General features: G+C 48.9%; 2 protein-coding genes across 2 annotated transcripts in view; one reads left to right on the forward strand and one right to left on the reverse strand.

Annotated features, from left to right (window-relative positions):
* LOC149333393 (uncharacterized) overlaps window positions 1-22,047 on the forward strand; it is an 80,541-nt gene that overhangs the window by 51,107 nt on the left and 7,387 nt on the right. Inside the window, exons 4-5 of the mRNA XM_089558643.1 lie at window positions 15,109-15,236; window positions 21,343-21,664. Of these exons, the coding sequence (XP_089414769.1) occupies window positions 15,109-15,236; window positions 21,343-21,664 (450 nt within the window). The remainder of the gene's footprint in view (window positions 1-15,108; window positions 15,237-21,342; window positions 21,665-22,047) is intronic.
* LOC149333395 (uncharacterized) lies at window positions 848-4,008 on the reverse strand. The gene is made up of 3 exons (XM_089558642.1): window positions 3,664-4,008; window positions 2,485-2,653; window positions 848-2,409 (listed from the first exon to the last, which is right to left on the reverse strand). Exons 1-3 carry the CDS (start codon window positions 3,854-3,856, stop codon window positions 1,950-1,952), a joined length of 822 nt encoding a protein of 273 aa, XP_089414768.1. The 5' UTR covers window positions 3,857-4,008; the 3' UTR covers window positions 848-1,949.

The raw sequence follows: 22,047 nt of genomic DNA on the forward strand, positions 1-22,047 counted from the left end.
TTGCTGAGTACGTTGTCGCCTATGCAAGCAGCACCCTGACGAAGGCAGAGTCCAATTACTCAGTAACGGAAAAAGAGTGTTTGGCTATCGTTTGGGCTCTTACCAAATTCCGCCCTTATCTCTATGGTCGTCCCTTTGACGTCGTGATGGACCACCATGGGCTTTGCTGGTTATCCTCCCTGAGAGACCCCTCCGGCCGCCTCGCAAGATGGGCTCTTCGTATGCAGGAATACGACGCCCGCGTAGTTTATCGCACCGGACGCAAGCACCAAGATGCCGATGCCCTTTCTCGCTGCCCCCTTCCGGTTGAGCTCGCTGGCCTCTCAACACTCGAAGACTCCCCTCCGTTGCTTCACATCAACGACATGCCTTCAGCGCAGCGCAGGGACCCTTGGATTGCGTCTCTGCTTGATTTCCTCTCTAACCCTACGGCGGCTTCTCCATCACGCGCTCTCAGTCGCCAAGCTCCTCACTTCGCCATTCGTGACAATCTCCTTTACCGCTGCAACTGCAGCGCAGATGGTCGCAAGTGGTTATTAGTTGTTCCTCGCCATCTCCGCTCGCAAGTCTGTGATTATTTCCCCGCTGACGCACACTGCGGACACGCAGGAGTCTTCAAAACATACAATTGGATCCGGCTGCGTTACTACTGGCGTGGAATGTATAACTTCATCCTTAAGCACATCGCTCATGCCTGCCCTGCCAACGTCGCAAGCCCCCTGCTCACCGTTCTGCAGGCGAGTTGCAGCCGCTACCTTGCCCACCGCGCCCATTCGACCGTGTAGGCATTGATTTGTATGGACCTCTTCCCTACACTGCAGCCGGTAACCGTTGGGCTTTCGTCGCTGTTGACCACTTGACGAGGTAGCCTCCTTCATTTTGCGACGGTTCATTCTTCGCCACGGCGCACCGCGCGAACTGCTGAGCGACAGAGGTCGCGTTTTCTTATCGGAAGTTGTCAAAGCCTTGCTCCGCCAGTGTAACATCATTCACCGAACAAGCTCTTATCACCCGCAAACTAACGGCCTTACAGAAAGATTTAACCGTACCCTCAGCGATATGCTCTCTATATACGTCTCATCAGACCATTCCAATTGGGATCTCGTCCTACCGTATGCGACATACGCCTACAACACCGCAACGCAGTCGACTACCGGCTTCTCCCCGTTCTATCTTCTTTACGGCCATCATCCTTCTGCTCCACTCGATACCATTCTCCCATACCAGCCTGACGCATCTGAGTGCACTCCTATTTCGCAAGCTGCACGACACGCAGAAGAGCGTCGCCAAATCGCCCGTTCTCTCACAACTGAGGCCCAATACCGTCGGAAATCCCGCCACGACAGCCATCACATGTCCGCGCACTTTTCTTCTGGTAGCCTCGTGTGGCTCTGGATTCCATCCAGTACTCCGGGCCTCTCGTCGAAACTTCTTTCAAAGTTTCACGGCCCCTACCGAGTTGTGGAACGCACCTCGCCTGTTAATTACGTGGTAGAACCGCTGATGCCGTCGCCTGATCTTCGCCGGCGCGGACGAGAGACTGTTCACGTGCAGCGCCTAAAGCCGTATTATGACCCGGCCATCCCGCCTACGCCGTAAGTCGCCAGGATGGCTCCTCTCCTCCCAGGGGGGCAGTTGTAACGACAAAGAAGTTCCTGTTCAAGCGAAGACGACGATGAACTTCTGACCGTTGTGTTGAGCGGCATTGCCATCGCTTTGTGTGTGTGCTCGTGATGCTCGACCTCTGTGTCTACCGCCGGCGCCCAGTACCTCTAACCATCCCAGTACCCATCTTACAATTCGTCAAAGCTGCCGGCAGCTTTGATTAATGAACATACACTACAAAGATTCGCGGAAATGTGTTGCTGACGTGTATGCTGCTACAACATACATGAGTGTCTGTGAAAGAGCAAGTGCACCAAAAAATAAAGGCATACAAGAAACTGTGTTCATTTGTTCTGTGCTGATTGCACAGCCAGGCTAGCAGGGTATTCGCCCTGGCTGTACAGTTCGCAAATGTTTAAAAGCTCCATCTTCAAATGCATTAGCATATGCGGTGGAGTTGCCTCCATTTGTGGCCGTAGGGACAGCAGGAAGTGGCTGGAGGCGTCCATCGGCCTGTGTGCAGCGAGTGCACTCCTCACGGCCTGAAGTTCCTTGTCGGTGGCCTCCAGTTCCTGCCGCCTTTTTTGGCGTTTTCTGGGTGGCGGAACCTCACGTGCAGTGGTGGCGACTGCTGCACAGGATGGCCCTGCTCCATCTTCGTCCGGAAGGCCTGGGAGCAGGAACATCGTGTGCAACTCGTTCGCTGAGGTTTCCACTGCTTCTGGAGCTGCGCTGTTGGTGTGGCTCACCTCAGCCGCTGCACTGGCCACTTGCACGCGGCCAATATCTAGGTTGCCGAAACTCCTGGGTAGAATGTACATGCTGTTAATTGCTGTTGCTTACACATTTAGTTCAACATTACTATTAGTCATTGCTTACCGTCTTGGTTCAATACAGTCCCTCAGAAACTCCATTTGTTTGAGGTATGGCCAGGCAGTTTTTGGAGTGGCTCCTGCCCCACTCTTTTTTGAATCCTTTTCGTCCTTAACTTTTCTTCGGTAGGTGTCTTTTAAATTTTTCCATCTCGCGATGATCTCCTCGACTGTTACTGAAATATGGAGCAGTATACAGCATAATGTTAGATTAGCAAAATAAACAATGGCAGCCATTTGGACCAAAGGTTAGCATGAGCATGTAGAAATGGTTGCCTGTTAGTACAGAAGAAAAAAATGACAGCGTTTACAACACTTGATTCATTGCAAAAGTACAGGTTCTTTTTTTTTCTCAAAAGGCTGTTTTTACTGATTTTACAAGCATGAATGACTGAACTGGGGCACACACACATGACGACTGATTTATTTTTCTATTTACCGAACACACGACACTATTTTGTGCGCGTCAGAAGCGCCGGATTATTGCTGCTTAGCAGACGGCGATGAGCGGGCAGTGCCGCGGGACGGAGCGCTCGCGCTAGGTACAGTCTTTGTCAAAAGTAACCAGGCTGCATGGTTTTCTTCTCAGTCGTATATTAAGGCTATTATATGTCAGCCCTCAAGCTCTAAATCTCTGTATGGTAAGATGAACCCCTGTTCGCACCTTCAAAGAAATTTTTGATCTTCAAGGAAGCCGTGAGGGCTCTGTTATACGAATGAGAAGCAAACCATGGAGCCTGGCTACTTTTGATAAAGACTGTACGTACATGCAAGACACGATTTTGCTAGGCTCTGAACGTCCGGATTAACCTCGCGCATGGGCGAACTCGAAGGGCCCGCTCCCGCGTTTACAAACGCGACGTAGCTGAGTACATGAAAACGTGCCGGTCGTGCATTTCACGATTAAAGAGAATGGTACAAAATGATGCTTCTAGCGTGTCTGAGAACCAAAAACGTTTGTTCACGGCTGCGTGATGCCGACAATTTTTTATATAGCTATAGCTTATATGCGCAGAATAGCCGGCGCACCGAAAAAATTCCGTAAAGTATGCAGGAATGCGCGGGGACAAAACAGTTTATGACAGGCTGCGGAATCCTTCCACAGTGACGAGAAAAATTTGTTGGCTGCACAATGGCAAATATGGTGACAATCGTTGAGCTCGCCACAAAACGTGTTTTCACTTACCGGTGTCGTCAATTTCTTTGAGTGCGTCCCTTACTTCTTCCCACAGGGACTCTTTAGTAGTTCTATTTCTGAAGCTGTTGTCTTTAACGTCCCACAGCAGTGGGCGCTTTGCAACTTCGTTAATAAGCGCCTCGTTGAACAGGCCACGCGACATGTTGCCGTGTTGCCGGAAGCACGTGTAGTAAACAAACATTGTCTTTCCCGCACTAGTCCTCTTCTTGTCACGTGGCTTTTCCGCCGCGCAGTCATTGGTCAGAGGGCGGAGCTATCGCGCTGTCGCAGCGAAAAATTTCCAACCTGTTGGAATCTCTTCGCTCTGGCCGGCGCAGCCGCCGCGACGGGTCGAAACAGGTTTTTACGCCGCGGCGACGGGAATCGCAAGCACTTTCGCTTCCATGTGAAACGGCCTTTAGCAAGTCATACGAGATGCGACATGCAAAAGTGGTCCACCAGTCGCTTCAGCAGAAAGGAGTGCGGATGTTTTTTACGTTACTTCAATCGAGAACTGCCCATGCAAATATTTCAACTCGTCTCTTTCCTAAACAGCATAGTAAAGAAGCTAAAGCAACAAAACTGCTGTTTCCATGCTGTATATTGATTCCGCACTCGTGCTAGAGGTGGGAAATATGTAGCAGATATTGGCGGAGTTACAGCCTATGAAGCACGTGCAGCTTCATGTAATTGCAGGTTAGGATATGCGCCTTACATGGTATTGACTTTGTAACCAGACATAGCCATCTGTCAACTAAAAGAAATGTTCTTGCTATAGGATTCTGCAGCATTATGTATGCTTCTGGACACTGAATACCGGGTGCGTCACCTCTCTTGAAAGCACTCAGATTTGTGTACTTATCAGTACGTTTGAGATGAGAAAATTTTATCAGCTTCTTTTCTTTATTTTATAATTAGCTACACAGCATGTCGCAAAAAAAAATGTTTTAAGGAAAAGTATTTCAGTTTAGAGTAGAACAGTTCAACAAAGTTGTTTTGGGCATTCTGGTAACTTCAAGATGGTATCTGATGGTTGCATACAGACGCGCAAGTCAAACCTCAAAGGGCATCAAACTTAACAGTACCGCTGAGCTTATCCTTTCGTGCTTTTTATGTGTGTGTAGATCACCTGGGGAAGTTCAGTATTGGATGTTGGATTTCATAGTTCTGCTACAACTTTTATCTTCCTTTCTACACATGAAACATGACTGAACTTGATTACATTCCCCAAGCAAATACCTGACGCCTTACAAGCGTTCCTTACTGTGCACAGTTGTCCCAGTGCATTATATCCACTCATGTGCAGCACACTGTTGTGTTGCTCTTGGTCTCCGAATGTGCTCTCAGCAATATGATGGAATCATAGTCCATCCAGACGGTCTTTGTGGTAGTGCAAATTTCAAAACAGATTGAAGAAGAATGAAGAGTGCGATACTTCGTCATGCATCATGCAATGCTGGTGCTAATCAGGCAACATGTGTGGTATATATACTTCGCACATTTGAGATTCATTGGATTTGTTCTGGAGCCATACTGGGAATTAATTAATCGATCTGTGATTTGTCACTGAAATTGAAAGAGGGCACTAATTTCTGAACTTTTGACACCAACTGTGAATTCAAAACTGTCTTTTCGTGTAGGCTTACATGGCCTTTTTACGTGTATGTAAATTTATGCTAATGACTTTGGAAATTGCTTTGGAAATGGTTTTGGAAATTGCCTCGAAACATTCCTGTTACAGCTCACAATTCGCTTTCTGCACGTCATGTTTGATTGAACCTGATTATATCCCCAAGCTTGTTTGTTGCACCTAACAAACACTGTTGCCCTTTCAGAGTTATTCCATTGATTGACTCCTTTCGAGTGCAAGCAACAAATGGTTGTGTTGCTTCTGATTTCGAAATATGGCTGTCTGCATGACGGGCAACAACATAAGTGCTCTGGATGGCTTTCATCATGCATCTATAAGATATCTGTAACTTTCAGAATTGGTTAAAGGAAGAACTGAAGGATGCTGTAAGAGTCATTAGCAGCTTGTTTTTTACATTATTTTACAATGAACTTGCAATGTTGACAAGTTCTTGCTCAGTGTGCATGTTGTCATGTACAGGTCCCTGCAGTATCGAAGGGAACCATTTTGCACTAAAAGATAATTTTTTGGTTATTTGTTTGCTGAAGTTGAAAATGATTAATGGGTACTTATGCCAAGACGAAAATTATAAAACAGCAAAACGTGAGCTTATTGCTTATTATTGAGAAGTAATCATTAACTGAATGCTCGAACTTTGTTTGCTTTCACCCTAAATGGGCCTTTACAGTCTCGACAAGTTGCTACTAAGGAAGCAAACGCACACATGGCCACACGCAGCCTCACTGAGCTTGCACAGTATGCACATAAGCACGCACAGCTTCGGCAAGCCCCTCTCAGCACGCAGATGTCCACGTACAGAGAGTTCTCCACGAGAGTCCACGATTTTTTACACGCAAAGAGTGTGTGTGAACGTCTATCAGCTCACAGTACGCGCATATGTACACACAGGACGCACAGAATGCGTACAGGTAACGCCCAATTTCTGCGCATTCGTGTGCAAAATGAACGTGATCGTACAAAAATCACTGTTCTCGTGCAAACTCACGCAGAGTTTTTTCAATAGGGCACAGCTAAGCCACTGCCTAATTTTTTACCCGCCGCAGTGGCTCAGTGGTTAAGGCGCTCGTCCTATTGAGCCGGAGTACCCGGGATCGAACCTGACCACGGCCGAGTTTCGATGGAGGCGAAACGCAAAAGGCATCCGTGCGGTATATGTACGATGTCAGTGCACGCTAAAGATTCCGAGGTGGTCGGAATTATCCTGGAGTCCTCCACTACCGCACCTTTTTCTTCCTTTCTTCTTTCACTCCCTCCTTTATCCCGTCCTTTACGGCGCGGTTCGGGCATCCACCGAGATATATGAGACAGTTACTGCGCAGTTTCCTCTCCTGAAAACCAATTTTCATTTACCAATGCTAATACTCCGCCGCGGTGGCTCAGTGGTTACGGCGCTCGGCTGATCACCCAAAAGACGCGGGTTCGATACCGGTCGCGACGGTGTAATTTCGATGGAGGCGAAATTCTAGAGGCCCGTGTACTGTGCGATGTCAGTGCGCGTTAAGGAAACCCAGGTGGTCGAAATTTCCGGAGCCCTTCTCTACGGCGTCCATAGTCTGAGTTGCTTTGGGACGTTAAACCTCAATAAACCAACCAGTTCTACCAAAGCGTCGCAGCACTCCCTCTCTCTTTCTCTCTCGAGTTCGATGTAGGCGTCAAATCCTGCCCGCTAACGCTGCAAATCTTGGCTACTTTTCTCATAAATGTCTTTCGACCTTGAAGATTGACGCAAATCCTGAGATGTAGCAAATTTCAGAATCTGTGCTGGTGCGCTAAAAAATCTCTGCAAAAAAAATTGTCTTGCTTCACTAGAGGGCCAGTGCACCTTCGAGCGTTCAGTGTGCTGTCATAACCCACTCTGCAGAAGCTCGCCTAGCTCGTTTTTCCAGTGCCGTTATGGTGGTCCGGAGTGGTTGTTCATTTGACCGTCCAGATTGTTGTGTCTCGGAAGCCTATCCTACTGTTACATTGGGTGATTTGAATTTTTTACTGAACCCTACGCGTCATGTTAGCGCCTGGGACCCATGTATGAAGTTTCGTCTGATGGTCGAAGCCACGTCGGAAAGGGGGAGATAAGATAGTAGGATCGATAAGATTCTTTCAGAGCGCAACTCTTTGCCGCCCGTTTCGGGGCGCCGCCGTCGCCGTTGTCCGTTGTAACCAGCATTGGACACCTTAGTCGCGCTTTAAGCTGCGAAACCAATGGAGAGGGAGTTCGGAAAGCAAAGGAAAGGCCCATAACTGCCCTCTGGGAACAGTGGACACCTCAATTGTGCTTTAAGCTACGTGGCGGTAGTGACGGATGTGCACTGCATGCGTTGGCATTGACAACGATGTGCCATTTTAAGGAAAGCGAGTGGACGCCTGCAGAGCCAGTGCGAAGGCATTCCATCGAGCGTACGGCTCCGAGCCGGACGCCGTATGGGTGGACGCTGCCTGCACGGTTGATGAAGCGACGGCAGCTGTGGTGGACTCCTCTTTATCCACTTTCCTCACACTACCTCTCCCTCCAGACACCTCCCCAGATGCTGCAGAGGTAGCCGCCATTGCACTTGTTATCACCCGCACAGAAGCCCTGTACATTTTAAGTGACTCTAAAACTTCGATTCTAAATTTTGCTCGAGGCCGACTCCATGTCCCTGCTTTTGGCATACTGGACTCGCCAGACGCACCCCCACCCCGCCAAGTGGAGCTGATATGGGTGCCTGCGCACTCCAAGAATCCCGGAAACGAGGCCGCCAACATTTTAGCCCAAGGTTCTTTAATCCGGGCTCAGGTGGCCTCGGATCGGGTACTCACGAATGAGCGCATGCACTCATTCAGCGAGCTGAAGCAGGCCTACAAAGCCTCACGCCAGCTCTACCCCCCGCCCCACCCCTCCCTAGATAACAAACAAGCAACACTCTGGCGCAGACTACACACACACTCTCTCCCCTCACCCCTTACCCTAGCCCACTATCATCCCTCCTTCCCCACTCCGGTAAGCGCTCTATGCCCAGAACCCTTTGCTTCTTCCCTCGACATCATTTCCTTCTGCCCGGCGGAGCCTCCTCCGCGGGACCTAGAGAGCATCAAGACCTGGGAGGACTGGGAGACCCTGCTGCACTCGGAGGACCCGGCCGGGCAGACCATCGGCACCGGCCGGGCTGCCAGTGTTATGGACCTTAGGAACATAAACACTTAAGTGCAGTGGGGTCGTGCAGGAACCTTGGGAAGAGAGAGAGAAAACTTTATTACAACAGGAATTCGGGGCACGCCAGAGGGTCCCCGCACGACCCCACTGCACTCAAGTGTTTATGTACCTAAGATCCATAACACTGGCAGCCCGGCCGGTGGCGATGGTCTGCACGGCCGGGTCCTCCCAGCGCAGCAGGGTCTCCCAGTCCTCCTAGGTCTTGAGGTTCGCTAGGTCCCGTGGGGGAGGGTCCGCCGGGCAGAGGGAAAGGATGTCGAGGAAAGAAGCGAAGGGTTCTGGGCATAGGGCGCATGCCGGAGTGGGGAAGCAGGGATGATAGTGGGCTAGGGTAAGGGGTGAGGGGAGAGAGTGTGTCTGTAGTCTGCGCCAGAGTGTTGCTTGTTTGTTATCTAGGGAGTGGAGCGGCGGGGGATAGAGCTGGCGTGAGGCTCTGTAGGCCTGCGTCAGCTCGCTGAATGAGTGCATGCGCTCCTTCGTGAATCCCCGATCCGAGGCCACTTGAGCCCGGTTTGAAGAACCTCGGGTTAAAAGGTTGGCGGCCTCGTTTCCGGGATTCCCGGAGTGCGCAGGCACCCATATCAGCTCCACTTGGCGGGGTGAGGGTGCATCCGGCGAGTCCAGTATGCCAAAAGCAGGGACATGGAGTCGGCCTCGAGCAAAATTTAGAATCGTAGTTTTAGAGTCACTTAAAATGTACCGGGCTTCCGTGCGGGTGATAGCAAGTGCAATGGCGGCTTCCTCTGCAGCCTCTGGGAAGGTGTTTTTAGAAGAGGTAGTGTGAGGAGGGTGGATAAAGAGGAGTCCACCACAGCTGCTGTCGCTTCCTCACCCGAGCTGGCAGCATCCACCCATACGGCGTCCGGCTCAGAGCCGTACGCTCGATGGAGTGAGTGCCTTCGCACGGGCTCTGCGGCACTGCTCATGGTGGGATGGGTGCATATTCCTCGGGAGCGGCCTGATAAGGAGCTCCCGGTGAAGGGATCGTGGAATGGTGAGGAGGGTTGGGTCGTTGGCCGGTATTCTGATTCCGAGGGAGTCCAGGATATACCGACCTGTGGAGGTTTTTGTGAGCCTGATGTATTGGGCCTGTCGATGGGCCTCCACCAGTTCCCCGATCGTGTTGTGGAGGCCCAGGCCTAGTAATCTGTCTGTGGGTGTGTTGAGGGGAAGATGAAGTGCTACTTTGAATGCCTTGCGAATTAAAGCATCCAAAGCATTAATGTCATGTTTGAATAGTTGTAAGTATGGGGTAGTGTACAGCACACGGCTGAGGACAAAGGGCGTACCCCGAATTTCTCTTGCAATAAAGTTTTTCTCTCTCTCTGAATCGCGCTTATAGGTACGTGGGGTTATGAGAGAGAGAGATGTGGGTTGCAGGCATTGACAACATTGTGCCAGAAACGCGGCGCTGAAGCCATAGGCCGTCGTAGTTCATTGGCGTTCATTGGCGTTGGTGGTGGTGAAAACATTTATTTCGAATGAACTGGAGGTATGTTTGGATCAGCCCGTAAGGGACCGATCCTTACAAACACTAGGTGGAGGTCCCTAGTATGGGACCCCAGTGGCGGTTGCCGCCGCCCGGGCGCGCCCGACTAAGGCTTGTTGGGCCTGTAAGTCGTGGCAGCCGAGCAGGGTCGCCTCCCAGTCCTCCCGGGTTGGGTTGGGGATGGGGGGAATAGCGGGGTTGGAGGGGCAGGCCCACACCATGTGATAGGTGTCAGAAGACACTGCACTACAGTGTGGGCAGCTGCCGCTAAAGGAGGGGTCAAAATGTTTTAGCGCTGCCGGGCACAGCAAAGTATTGGTGAGAAGGCGGAGAAGGAGCCGCTCATCCGCCTTCTTCAGGCCTTTACATGGGCTAGGGTAAAGGCGATGACAATTTTGATAATATGTTGTAATATCTTTGAATGTATAGACCGGATTAAAATCGGGTTCCTGATCGGATGGGGAGGAGAAAACAGCCCGGTGAGAGAGCGCGCGGGCGGCTGCGTCTGCTGCCTCGTTTCCTGCCAACCCCTGATGAGCAGGGGCCCATATGAGGTAACGGTGTGCGGGGTCCGTATCCCGTATGCAATTTTGATATATTCGATAGGCTAGGAAGGGAGTGCAGCCTTGTTCGACGTTCCGACAGGCCCCTCGCGAGTCGGTGATTATGTATTTTGAATTGGAATGTGAGGCCGCGAGAGCAATCGCGACCTCTTCTGCTTGTGTTGCACTGCGAGCTCTAAAAGTTAGGCCGTTAACTGTGTTGCTGTTGTGAACTACCGCGGCCGTGTACCATCCCCCATGGTGAGGGCCGGAGGCGTCCACGTAGTATACACCTGTTTTGTTGCCATAATATCGGGCTAGCGCTTCCGCTCGTGCCAGGCGCCGACCATTATGGCCTTCATGTGACATGTTTGCTGGAAGAGGCCGCACGTGGAGGGCACGTCTCCACAGTTCCGGGATGCGAAACCTGTCTTCCATTGGAGGGGTGTGTTGGATATGGAGTCGAGCAAGAAGGCGGCGACCCGACTCCGTTAGCGACAAGCGCGTGTACTGGTTTGTAAGGTGCGCCTCCCGGAGCTCCCGGAAAGTATTCACCACCCCAAGAGCCATAAGCCGGCTGTTTGAAGTAGTGATAGGGAGGTCAAGGGCACGTTTAACAATTTTGCGAAGGATGACCTCAAGGGCGTCCTCCTCTTGTTTCCGTAGGTGGAGATAAGGAGTCGAATAGAGAATTCGACTAGTTACGAAGGCGTTTGCCAGCCGCAAGGCATCCTTACTTCGTAACCCACCGCGTTTGTTGGAAACCCGGCGGACCATGCGGCCCACCTGGTCCCCCACCTTACGGAGTTTGGCCAATGTAGTGTCTGACCGCCTGTGTTTGTGGATGTAGAGTCCGAGTACCCGTATCTCATCACTTTCGCGTATGGGACCACTCTCAAGAGAGAGAGATATTTTAGTTGTGCACTTCTGTGAGGGGCGGAGGTGCACAAATTCCGATTTTTGAGGGGAACATTGAAGACCGCAGCGGCGGGCGTAGCGGTCTACTATCGTCGCCGGGCATTGACAACGTTTTACACTCTGATCATTTTAAGGAAAGGAATTGGGCCTAACTGGCTCCCTAGGTAAGCGGACACCTTAATCGCGCTTACAGGTACGTGGGGTGATGAGAGAGAGGAGTGGGAGAGGAGTGGCGAGCGAACTCTCGCGATCAACCATTAAGTGCCACCTGCCAGGGTGGCAGGGTGGGTGGGGACTTCAGTGTACATATAATGAGAAACAGGAATTTGTTACCACTTATGCGGGAGAACATCCCGTTCTCGCTCGTAACGCCTCCCCACGGCTGCGACAACCTCGCGAAATACTTGCGTAGACCTCGTCTTTGAGAACCAGGCATTGGCGCAGCAAGTCGAGCATACAGTATATCCCTCTATTTCTCCGCCTACAAAGCTTCCTTCATGACAATCAAGAACTCTTAGTGGAATATTTCTTGAAGGAGAAATATGTGCGAAAAAAAAAAGAAGTCTGTAATTGTACATGCATGTCTTGCTCGAATTCTTTGCCTCAGTCTATCGAAAAGCTGGAACTGCTGATGAGCTGCGCTCGAACTTCGCACTAGGAAGTAACGTAATCGTCGGCAATTTTTTCTACCCGTGCTCGCGCGACTCGTTACGTCCTGCGATGTACTCGCGTTTCCCAAGGGCACTCCGCGCATCTCTGACCATTGGCCACTGTCAGTAGTGTGCGAGTGGCGTTCCGTCCTTACCGGGGAGGGCCGCCTGCGCAGAGCTCGCATCACTCGCGAGCTCAATGAGACGCTGGCGCGTATCCGGCTGGCTAAGCGAGGCTAGCCGCACACGTTCGCGACAAATTTAACCTGTTGAAAGCGAGCTACGAGACCCTGGCTCCGTTCTGATGGAATTCCGTAGAAGTAGAATTTTGTGTCGAGTTTTCTTAGAACCAGTCCTTTTGACTCGCCAGTTGACAGTAGCCGCGTTTACATGAAAAGGACGGCAGCGCATCGCATCAACTTTTTAGCGCATCGTATTCATGGAAACGGTGGTAATGCGCTAGGAAAGCGCATCGCATCAATGCGCCAGATGGGGGTAGATCTAGAATGGCAAGTCGACTTCAGCGGTGACTGCAAAAAGGTTTGGAGGTGTCCCTCTTCTTTCTTGTCGTGCCTACGCAATTCCCCTCCCGCCGGTTAACAAAGCAGACTTGGCTCAAGATGGTGGTCACTGGACCCCTCTGCCTCGTGCAATGGGCGAAGGTTCACTGTCCCACCGTACTTGATGCTGTACGTGTAATCAGTAGCGCATCGGCTACACGGGATACGCTAGGAAATGCGATGCTGCTGTCGCATTCATGTAAACGCTGCTCCTGTTGCGGCAGTCATCGCGTGCAGTGAGCCGGGCTCTCGTTCAGGGCAGGGCCGTAGCAGACCCCTCCGTGTTACGGCAGGTGCGCGCGTATGCCTTCGAGGAGGACGCGGCCGCTCTGATTGAAGAGGTCGCCCTACCAAACGGGACCAGGAGCAGCAGCGCCACGGACATCCACGACGTTTTTACACGCCACGTGTAGCAGCTTTTTGCCTCTGGTGTCGAGCGGGTGGGCGGTTGGGCTTGCGGTGTCTTTCATCCGCGTCTTTCAGGTCAGTAGCCGAGCGCCATAACTATTAAGCCACCGCGGCGGGGCCTATTAGAGTACTTTTCGTTGCGAACAATACTCCCGTTCATTTCTGCCTGATACTGAGCATGCGTAGGAGATCGCGGCCCTCCATGAGCTCACTAATAGTGTCGATCAAGCTTACACTATAGACGACCGCACTAGGTAGGGAGAATAAAAAAAAACCATGCCGCGGACTGGAGGCTATGAACAACAAACAAGCAGTGTTTGAATAAGATTCAAAACGAAATAAGCAGGGGCTTCGCAGCCATGTGATGAGGATAATTAAAGAGAGACAGCTTTCTGGAAGCACAGTGATGTGCGGCCGTAGCGCTAATATACCTGTACGGAGATTATAGCTAAAGAGAGGCCCCCGCCGTACCGCGCACAGCCCCTCCAGATTCACGCAACTGGCAGCGTTTAACGCCTCTTGGCAACCACCTGTTACCTTGCGGTTACAGCGACCTTCCTGAGGTCACTTGTTTCGAACCAGCGCATACTTTTGGAGTCGGCAGTTCTGCACCATTTAAAGATATCAAGCTGCTAAGACGTACCAACATATTGTCTCTAAATAAAGTTGGATAATTGTTGAATCAGTGAACAGAAAGTTAGATTTATTTTTTTTTTCTCAGAGGCTCGTAGGGGACAATAATCGAGGGAGTAGTATGTGTCTGCAGAACACTGCATATCTCTTTAAGTACGAAAGCACTACTTAACACAGCCCCAACCAAGATTCTCGTGCGAAGCTTCGGAGTAGCTCGGCTAAGCTCGGGTTTGTCCGGAGGAGCGTCGGGCCAGCTGCAGCCAATGGGAAGGCGACGTTGAGGGTGGCCGTGGCCAAACCTAGCGTAGCAACATCCCTTGCACAAACAAAATAACCAGCGACGTTTAGCGAACCAGGCTAATCACATGCTTTCGCACGCTTAGTCGGCTTAACTACTTCAAAACCCTGCCACTTTTTTTTTACACACCCCTTCTTGGCGGCACCACAGTGGCGCAGCGGATGCTCAGGACGACCTCCTCTTTGGGCTTTACCCTTTGTGTCCGTATCCACTCAAAACGACATCGAGCCCTCTTAATCTCTCAACGGTTGTCGCAGTCTGCAAAACGAAAAAAAAAATGGTGCTATCCTGGATCCCTGCCGAAGACCATGCATTCTCTTGAACCGATTCCAACCAGCAGGTATAGGTTCGTACTTAATTTTAAGCGGATTCTCCACTAGCAAGTGGACAAAGATGATTATCCACCTCCGGTAGGCTTAGTGATCGCTTTTCATCAAAGTGTGTCTCAAAAAAGCCTCGGGAAAGCGAATCCAGCGTCATGCGTGCCTGCGGTGAAAATGTGACGAACTATCGCCGCCCAGGCGCATATAATGCACCTGACGTAACCAAGTCACAGCGCTTTAATTGTGTTATTTAAATTTCTCATTAGGTGCCCGTTCGAATTCGGTTGAAAACAGACACCTGCTTATGCATGGAAGTGAACTTAAGTAGTCTTCTACGAGGGACCTGCGCTGCAAGCCGTGTAGCAGCTAACACTGAAGCTCCTTCGTGGATGCTACGAAAGCACATTACCATACATCTAGCGTGCGGAGCAAACGTACGTCGAATCAAACGCAAGCAAACGGTCGGTATTCCGAGGAGCGGGACACGGTTGAGGTGCCTATAATCTATGCATATGTTTGATGTATCTTTCGTAATCCTCTCTCAAGTGCACTTGAAGCAGGTCACCGGAAGTCACCGGCAGTCACTGGCAAGTCACCGTCACCGGCAGCTATAGACCGATGTGCCGTATGCATGCTGGACACAGATGATATTGACCGTAAATGCAATCACCGATGGTTTTGTTTATCTTTAAATAACCCTCGTTGCTTCAGGAACCTGTGTTTAGTCGTGAATGTTGTGTAGAGGCAGGTAGTGGGTTAACAGACGTCCCCTTCTATGTTGTATCCATCCAGAAAGAGCTGGACGCCCTGCTTCCGCTGCCGACCTCCTACCTGACACTGAAGCAGCGTGGAAAAGACCGAAAGGACGAAGGCCGGAAGAAGGAACCGCGCCAGCACATCTCCAGAGAACTCACCTACAGGCGAGTGTCTCAAATCCTGAGGGAGAGGACAACAGCCAAAAGCTGTACTGAGCATTTCGAAAAGTAACCGGGCCTCAGAAATCTTGCAGCCACGTATATTTCCTAGATGTGCGTGATAATAGTACCACTGATTCTTTTCAAACGATTAGGATGATTTTGGTCCCACAACATGACTGATACATACTTCACTGTCTATCGAATTTTCGCCTGTATGCTAGAAAACGTGCAACACAGAAAGAATTCCCAGACTTTCGAAGCGCAGGGAACAGTTAGACCTCCCTCATGTCCAACAATTTTGGGCAAAAACAATTTTGAGCGCGAAACCATTTACGGATGCAATTTTTTTAATATTATGTAAGATTTCACTATAGCAGTCAATTATATCCGAAAATCCCCCGACGCCAGTCTTTTTTTTTCTGTTAACGTTTTCGCTATAGTCAATAGCGTTTTCCATTGTTTTTTTTTTATGGCAGTCTTAACTGTTCAGTGCGACCAATGAAACATTGCAAAAGAAAGATTTTGGTACATGTCAGAAGAATGGACCATTACCTTTAATAATTCCGTAACAGTATCTTACAATTTTCCAATTTAAATTTTTTTTTTGTCGGAGAATGTTGGACATGATTCGCTTGTGCTATTTTTCTTGGTTGCAGTGTTGCTAGTGCTAATAAGGGTTAATCATGGCTACAAGTAACTGCTACAGGTGAAAATACAAGTGAATCCGTTTGCTTTTTTAACCGCCATCGTAAAACGTCCTCGCATTGACTCCCACCTTTCCCAGAGCTGATGAAGACGAAGGAAACAATATGACTTTGACCATGCCAAGCAGAGCAGTGCATGCTTTAAAAGTACCTTAAAGAGTCCTTTATTAAGTAGGAAATAGCCTCAAAAACCTCCCATAGTTTTCTCTTCAGCTGCGCGGTCAAATGACTCCTGATCTCGCGTCCACATGTCCATGACTAACTCATGTAGCATGACCACAGACTCTGAGCTATTCAGCATGGCGATGCTCAACATCCAGGATATGGCCCAAATGCCGTAGAGGTGATGACGTTATTCAGTGTTCTCTCACTACGAAAGTACAGCTACCACGATGATGAAAGAGGATTACAGCGTAACGCTTCCGGATGCAACTACCATTGGGGTATAATAATACTCAGTAGAAGAACTGGCCGCTCGTCCTGTCCTCTTCTCGATCTTCAGTCCTGTCAAGTTTGCGGTTATCCCTCCTCCCCAACTGGCCGCACCTTTTGATAAATGACTTAAGATTAGCAGCGCAACAGACGGGACATACAAGAAGACACGCACCAGCGCTGACACTATAAATTGAAGGAACTTTATGGCAGCAATATATAGTAGATTGAGGCTTTTTATATGAGTATAAGAAAATTATACCTTGTATTGCAGCAAACGCAATATATAAACCACAGGGCCACGCCCACAGCATTAAAGACACATTAAAACTTTAGAATAAGCAGCAAGATTCTTCTCATTCTCAGCCTTCAAGAAACCTAATCTCTTTTGGGGGTTACAGAAGGGAGCGACGATTACACGCTCTTCACACAACAAAGCACAAAAAGAGAGCAAACAAAGATATCAAAGGTAGCGTAAAGAGGGGCTTACCTGAAGACGTGGTCGCCTGCAAGTGAGCTGCAAGCTTTGACAAAAGCGAGGTTCTCGGAAGATAATAGCAGCAGCCCAAGCGTGAATTCTGTAAACCGCGTGTAACTGATCGCAGCGGGACAGACTCCGTGAGCAACTCTTTCTGTGACCTTGAAAACAAAAGACACACGATCTGTTGATGGCCAGGAATACGAAGAATCTTGCTTCTTTGTTTTAAAGTATTTGTGTGTCTTTTAATAGCGCGGGCGTGCCACTAAGTTCTATATTGCTGTTGCTGCAATAAAATTTCTTCGGTTCATAGTGTCAGCGCTTGTGTGCGTTTTCTTCTCTGTCCCGACTGTTGCGCTGCTAATTTTATTACCTTAGTACAGTGATATGTAATATGCTCACGCCTGCTGTTTTGGACTACATGTCTCTGATTTTCCTCCGTTCAAAAAAAAAAGTAATAACTTCAATGTTTTAAAGTTGACATGAGCAGTACATCTCTATGTAGGGCTGCAAAATGTGGCTATCAATTACCATAAAGCACGCGCATGCGTACACGAACAGTACGTTGTACATCGATATGTTTCCTCTGTTCCCACAGCAAACGCTTCACATGCTTCCGCTTACTGCGTTCCTCTTAAGCGGTTTTGGCGATGTTATTTCGTTCTTAATAATATTCCTGAGCGAACTCTTGTGCTTTTATCTCTACGCACTAGCGCAGTGGGCTCTGGCAGTCAATGAGTGCTTGTTTCAACAGAACCAATGATAGTGCCTTCCAGGAGCTTGCCGCGCATTTTTGCAGACAGTTTATGGTATAATATTTGGCTAGTATGTGTATGTACCACGTGCTCCATGTGTGCGCAATGCCACGCCTTTGCAGTGAATCTTGTATGCTGCCAATTCACTACTAAATATTACGCCTCTAACGTCATGCATTAAATGCCATCTGCTAGCCTTAACTTACAAAGTGATGCATTTCACTGTGAGATGTGCAGTGATAGCGCTCACAAATCAGCCAGCAACGCATGCACTACGGTCAACCACATACCGCACTGTAGCCACACCGTGCGCCAATTCGAACAAATTGCGGAGTGTTTTGAGCTTCATTTTTTTGCTAAAAACTCTGCAATACGTAACCATAAACCGTTACTACGGATATGTCGCTGCGTCCACATGAACAGTTAGAACACTTTAACCATGAGTCGAATAACAAGAACTATACCAAATATTAAGAATATTCCATTCTATTTATTATGCTTAGCTCTTGGTTACTGTTTTCTACTGACTTCCTATCTCTAAGGGTCAGCTCTGGTGTATTGCCCTTGTTTAATTTAAGAATCCCTCACACAACTCCTGTGCTGAGTTCTCGGATCCCGCTTTTCTAAATAATAAAAGAATGGGATAAAAAAATATTATTCTCACCTATTAGACTTGTCTAAAAAACAAGGACCTGCTGCCACAAAAAGGCAAGTGATTTTTAAGCTTTTAAGGTACGTAGGCCTAATAACTTATACTCGGGATTAGATAACCATAAGATTTTTTTAGCTTCATGCTTCAGTCTTTTCCCTCTGCTAGGGGGCTTCTTGAAAGCACGAACATTTTAAACAAGCAAGAAGTCTTCTAAAAACGCTATCAGGTGATAGAACCCTCTCTTTGCGCATAATGGCCTGCGTTGCCGATGCATCAATGAACGCAACCTAACAGAAGCAGCTCAGTGCGGCGGAGGATTATTTTATGCTGTTTAGAAATCTCGGATTATTTCAGTAGACTCGCCCAAACCTCTTGCCGAAGACGCACCTAAACGCAAAGAACCCAACAGTTCTGCAAAAAAAAAATAACATTTTTAAGGCGAAAGCCTTTAATGCCTCATCGTCGTCGACAGATGGTTGTCGACAGAAGGTGGTCAGCAGAAGCTTCACAGCAGAGGCGTCACGCTTTTCGGTTGGTCGAAATGGTTATGACGTCAGAATTAAAAAAATTAAGCAGTTAAAAACAATTGAAATAAAAAATTCAAAATAAGTAAATAAAAAAAACAAACAAAAATTAAACAGACAGAGTTAAAACACAAAATTTAAAAATCAATGTAAATAAAAATTAAGAAAAACAAATAAAATAAAAATATAGAAATCAACGCCAAACAGTGCGGCAGGAAAGGCTTTCGCCTCGCAGCACTTTAGAGATTAAAGGGATACTGAGGCGGTTTTGGAATCAGCTAATTTTTTAGGGTTTTGAAGTAGTGTCATTGCTGATCAGGTCTGTGAAATTATTTTTTCGATTTTGGCTAAAACAGTGGCGCAATCACCAATTAAAAACGCGATGTTCAAATCTCCCGCGCCCCGCGCGAGCGTAGGTGAGGAGAACAGCGGAGAGGGAAACCTCGTCCATGTCGGCCAACGTGACGTCACGTTGAGGACCCGGGGATACTTCAGCGCACCCGAGCGAGCTTTCAGCGCGCGTTGTTTCTTGTGCTGCGTGCGTTGTGACGTACAAAGCGTGTCAGCCGACCTTGCGAATCAGATTCAACACGAGGTACTACTCTGCGTTCGTCTCCATGAACAAATACGGCCGAGACTGTGTCGTCTTCCACTGTTTTTAGCAAGATCAAAAGCTCGCAGCGCAAGCGCTCGCTGCTGTGACGAAGAATTCAAGCTGACCAAAGCAAGCCTACTCTGCTCGAAGCACTTTCGTAAGAGCGGCTACATGCAGAGCTTGTCCCTAATGTGGCCTCTGGAGATTTCTGTCGAAAAGGCGCGGCTGAACCATGTGACAGTTCCTTCGATTTTCTCGCGCATGAGAGGCGTGTCACCATTCCGAAGAAGCGCCTTTTTTAAAAGTAGAAACATGCTCACTTAGCCCATGAAGAAACCTTATAGAGGCTCAAGCATGTGTCGCTCTCCTCAGCTTAGGTGCGGCCAGACCACCTGAGACGTGCTCAGCAAGGCTCGGTTAGTGATTTTATACTCGGTTCGACGTGTCCAAGCAAGCAAGCAAGCAGAGCAAAGCACAATAAAGCAAAGCAAGCAAGCATCGAAGCTCTTCATATGCGGTATCTCGTTTAATCGTAGCTAAGCAATTAAAATGAAAGCGTTCGACGTTGATTTCGGATGCAAATTTATGAGAGAAATGAATGCCAACCGAGTTTTTCCAAGAAAAAACCGCAACCTTACTCGGTTTCTTCATCAAGTTGAGGCAGCGGGCGAGTTGCAGCTAGCTTGGCTTTTAAACACACATATAGTTGGCAACTACTTCACTGAACCTAAACTGCAAATCTAGGAAGGGCGTACGTTTCCGAGGCAGCGATTAATATTTTATGGCATCTGCTGAACGCGCCATGAGTGAAGCAGCAGCCTTGTGCGCGTATTTGGCTTGGTTTCCAGCGCACTATGATTGCGTCACTATCTTGTGGTCACATGCCTCGCAGTGCTTGGCGACTGCGCTTCGCTAATTTTGACACCAACTTTGTGCTCCTTCACCGTTTCCTTGAAATACTTTCTTGCCCCAACCTGCAACGCCGGGTACTGAGAACAGGATTTTTTGTACATAGTGCTTTGGGCCTTTTCTTTCGGATGAAGCTCTTTCGGGCGAGCCAGGAGGCGTTCGGTGGTGGTAATTGACTTGAGTATTGTTCGCACCCATTCCTTTCCGAGAATACGAGCCGAGGTTGTGCTGGCACCTTTGACGCATGGTTTGCATCGCGTCTTTGACGCTGGCGTATGCTTGTGCTAGGCGTAGAATTTTTTGCTTGTGTCTTTTTTGGTTTCAGACGATACGTAGAATGAGCAAACTGTAGTATCCTTTTCTTCGGAGGTCAGTAAAAAAAATAGTCGCCGTATTCGCTTTTACAACGACACGGAAAGCTGCGATATGCACTCAACGCAGCGCCGGATCCGCATCGGCAGCTTCTCCAGTCCTCAAAGTGACGTCACGACCTCTCTTGACCAATCACGGGCGGCGGCGCGCCGCGCGGCGTGCCCCGCGGCACAGGCCGCATATTTCGGCTAAAAAAGGCAATTCGCGCTTGTTTTTGCCTTATTTGGATGCGATATTCCAGTATACAGCATGAAAAACTATAGGATGCCGCTGCCAGCCCGATTTTCAAAAAACGTGCTTCAGTCTCCCTTTAAGTGCCCCCTGAATTTTTGCACGGAAAATGTTTATGACAACAATTTTTTTTCACATGTTCTAAGATTTCACTCTAACGACCAGTATAACCGCAGATCTCCCGTCAACAGGCTTGCATTTTTTTTTTGCTATTAACGTTTTTGCGATTGTGAAAAGCGCTCCCCATTGACTTTCTATGGCGGTCCTAACTGCTCCATGCAAGCGATGGAACAACTTTAAAAGAAAGATGTTGCTACACGTCGGAATAATGGGTCATTACCTGCAATATTTCCATAACAGTACCTTAAAATTTTCCAATTTTAAAAATTTTTGTCCAACAATGTTAGTCATGGACGTGGTTGTGTACCGGCTAAATTGGCGGCGACGCTGACTGCAGGACCGTGAGTGACGGGAGCGACGATGGCAGTGGCGACCACTCTGCCGAAGAGCACAGCGAGGGCGCACACCACGAACAGAGAGACGAGGATGACCCGGGAAGCAGCGAGAGCAGCAGTCAGAGCGACGAGGACGAGCCGGACGAGGAGGCCGACGACGAGGAGGAGGAGGAAGACAGGCCGGAAGCAGCGATTGCCAAGCGGACCGCTGCGGCCGCCTCATCGACGCCCGCGCCGCCCTCCAAGGCGCACCGACGCACTGAGAGGGCGGTGGCCGCCGGAAGTCAACTTCCGCCGCCCAGACCATGGCGAGAGCATGGAAAGGTACCGCTGTCCAGCCACGGTCTTTTAGCCACCTCCTTTCATTTGCCTCTTTGTGGTGTGCTTTTGTTATTGTTATTTTCTTTTTTTGTCACCTTGTTCCTGCGTTTACTTGTTTATTCGCTGGCTTGATTTGTCGTTTTTTTTTCGAGCCTTCATTTCGCTCTTCATCTATCGCAAATTTTTCTCTCGTGTCTGCTCTTTTCTTGCGAAATTCCTTATTTGTACGATCGTCATTTGACACTATTGTCTACTTGCTTATTTATTTATTTCAAGTTACCCTCTTGGTCCAGAGGGCATTACAGAGGGGGAGTGATGCAGTGAAAAAAAAAAACAGTGCAACATATGTAACAAACAGTGCGACAAAAATGTAACAGAGACAAAAA

This window comes from Amblyomma mixtum, chromosome 8, assembly GCF_055824585.1.
Source record: "Amblyomma mixtum isolate Tamu chromosome 8, ASM5582458v1, whole genome shotgun sequence".
NCBI classification, from domain to species: Eukaryota; Metazoa; Arthropoda; class Arachnida; order Ixodida; family Ixodidae; genus Amblyomma; species Amblyomma mixtum.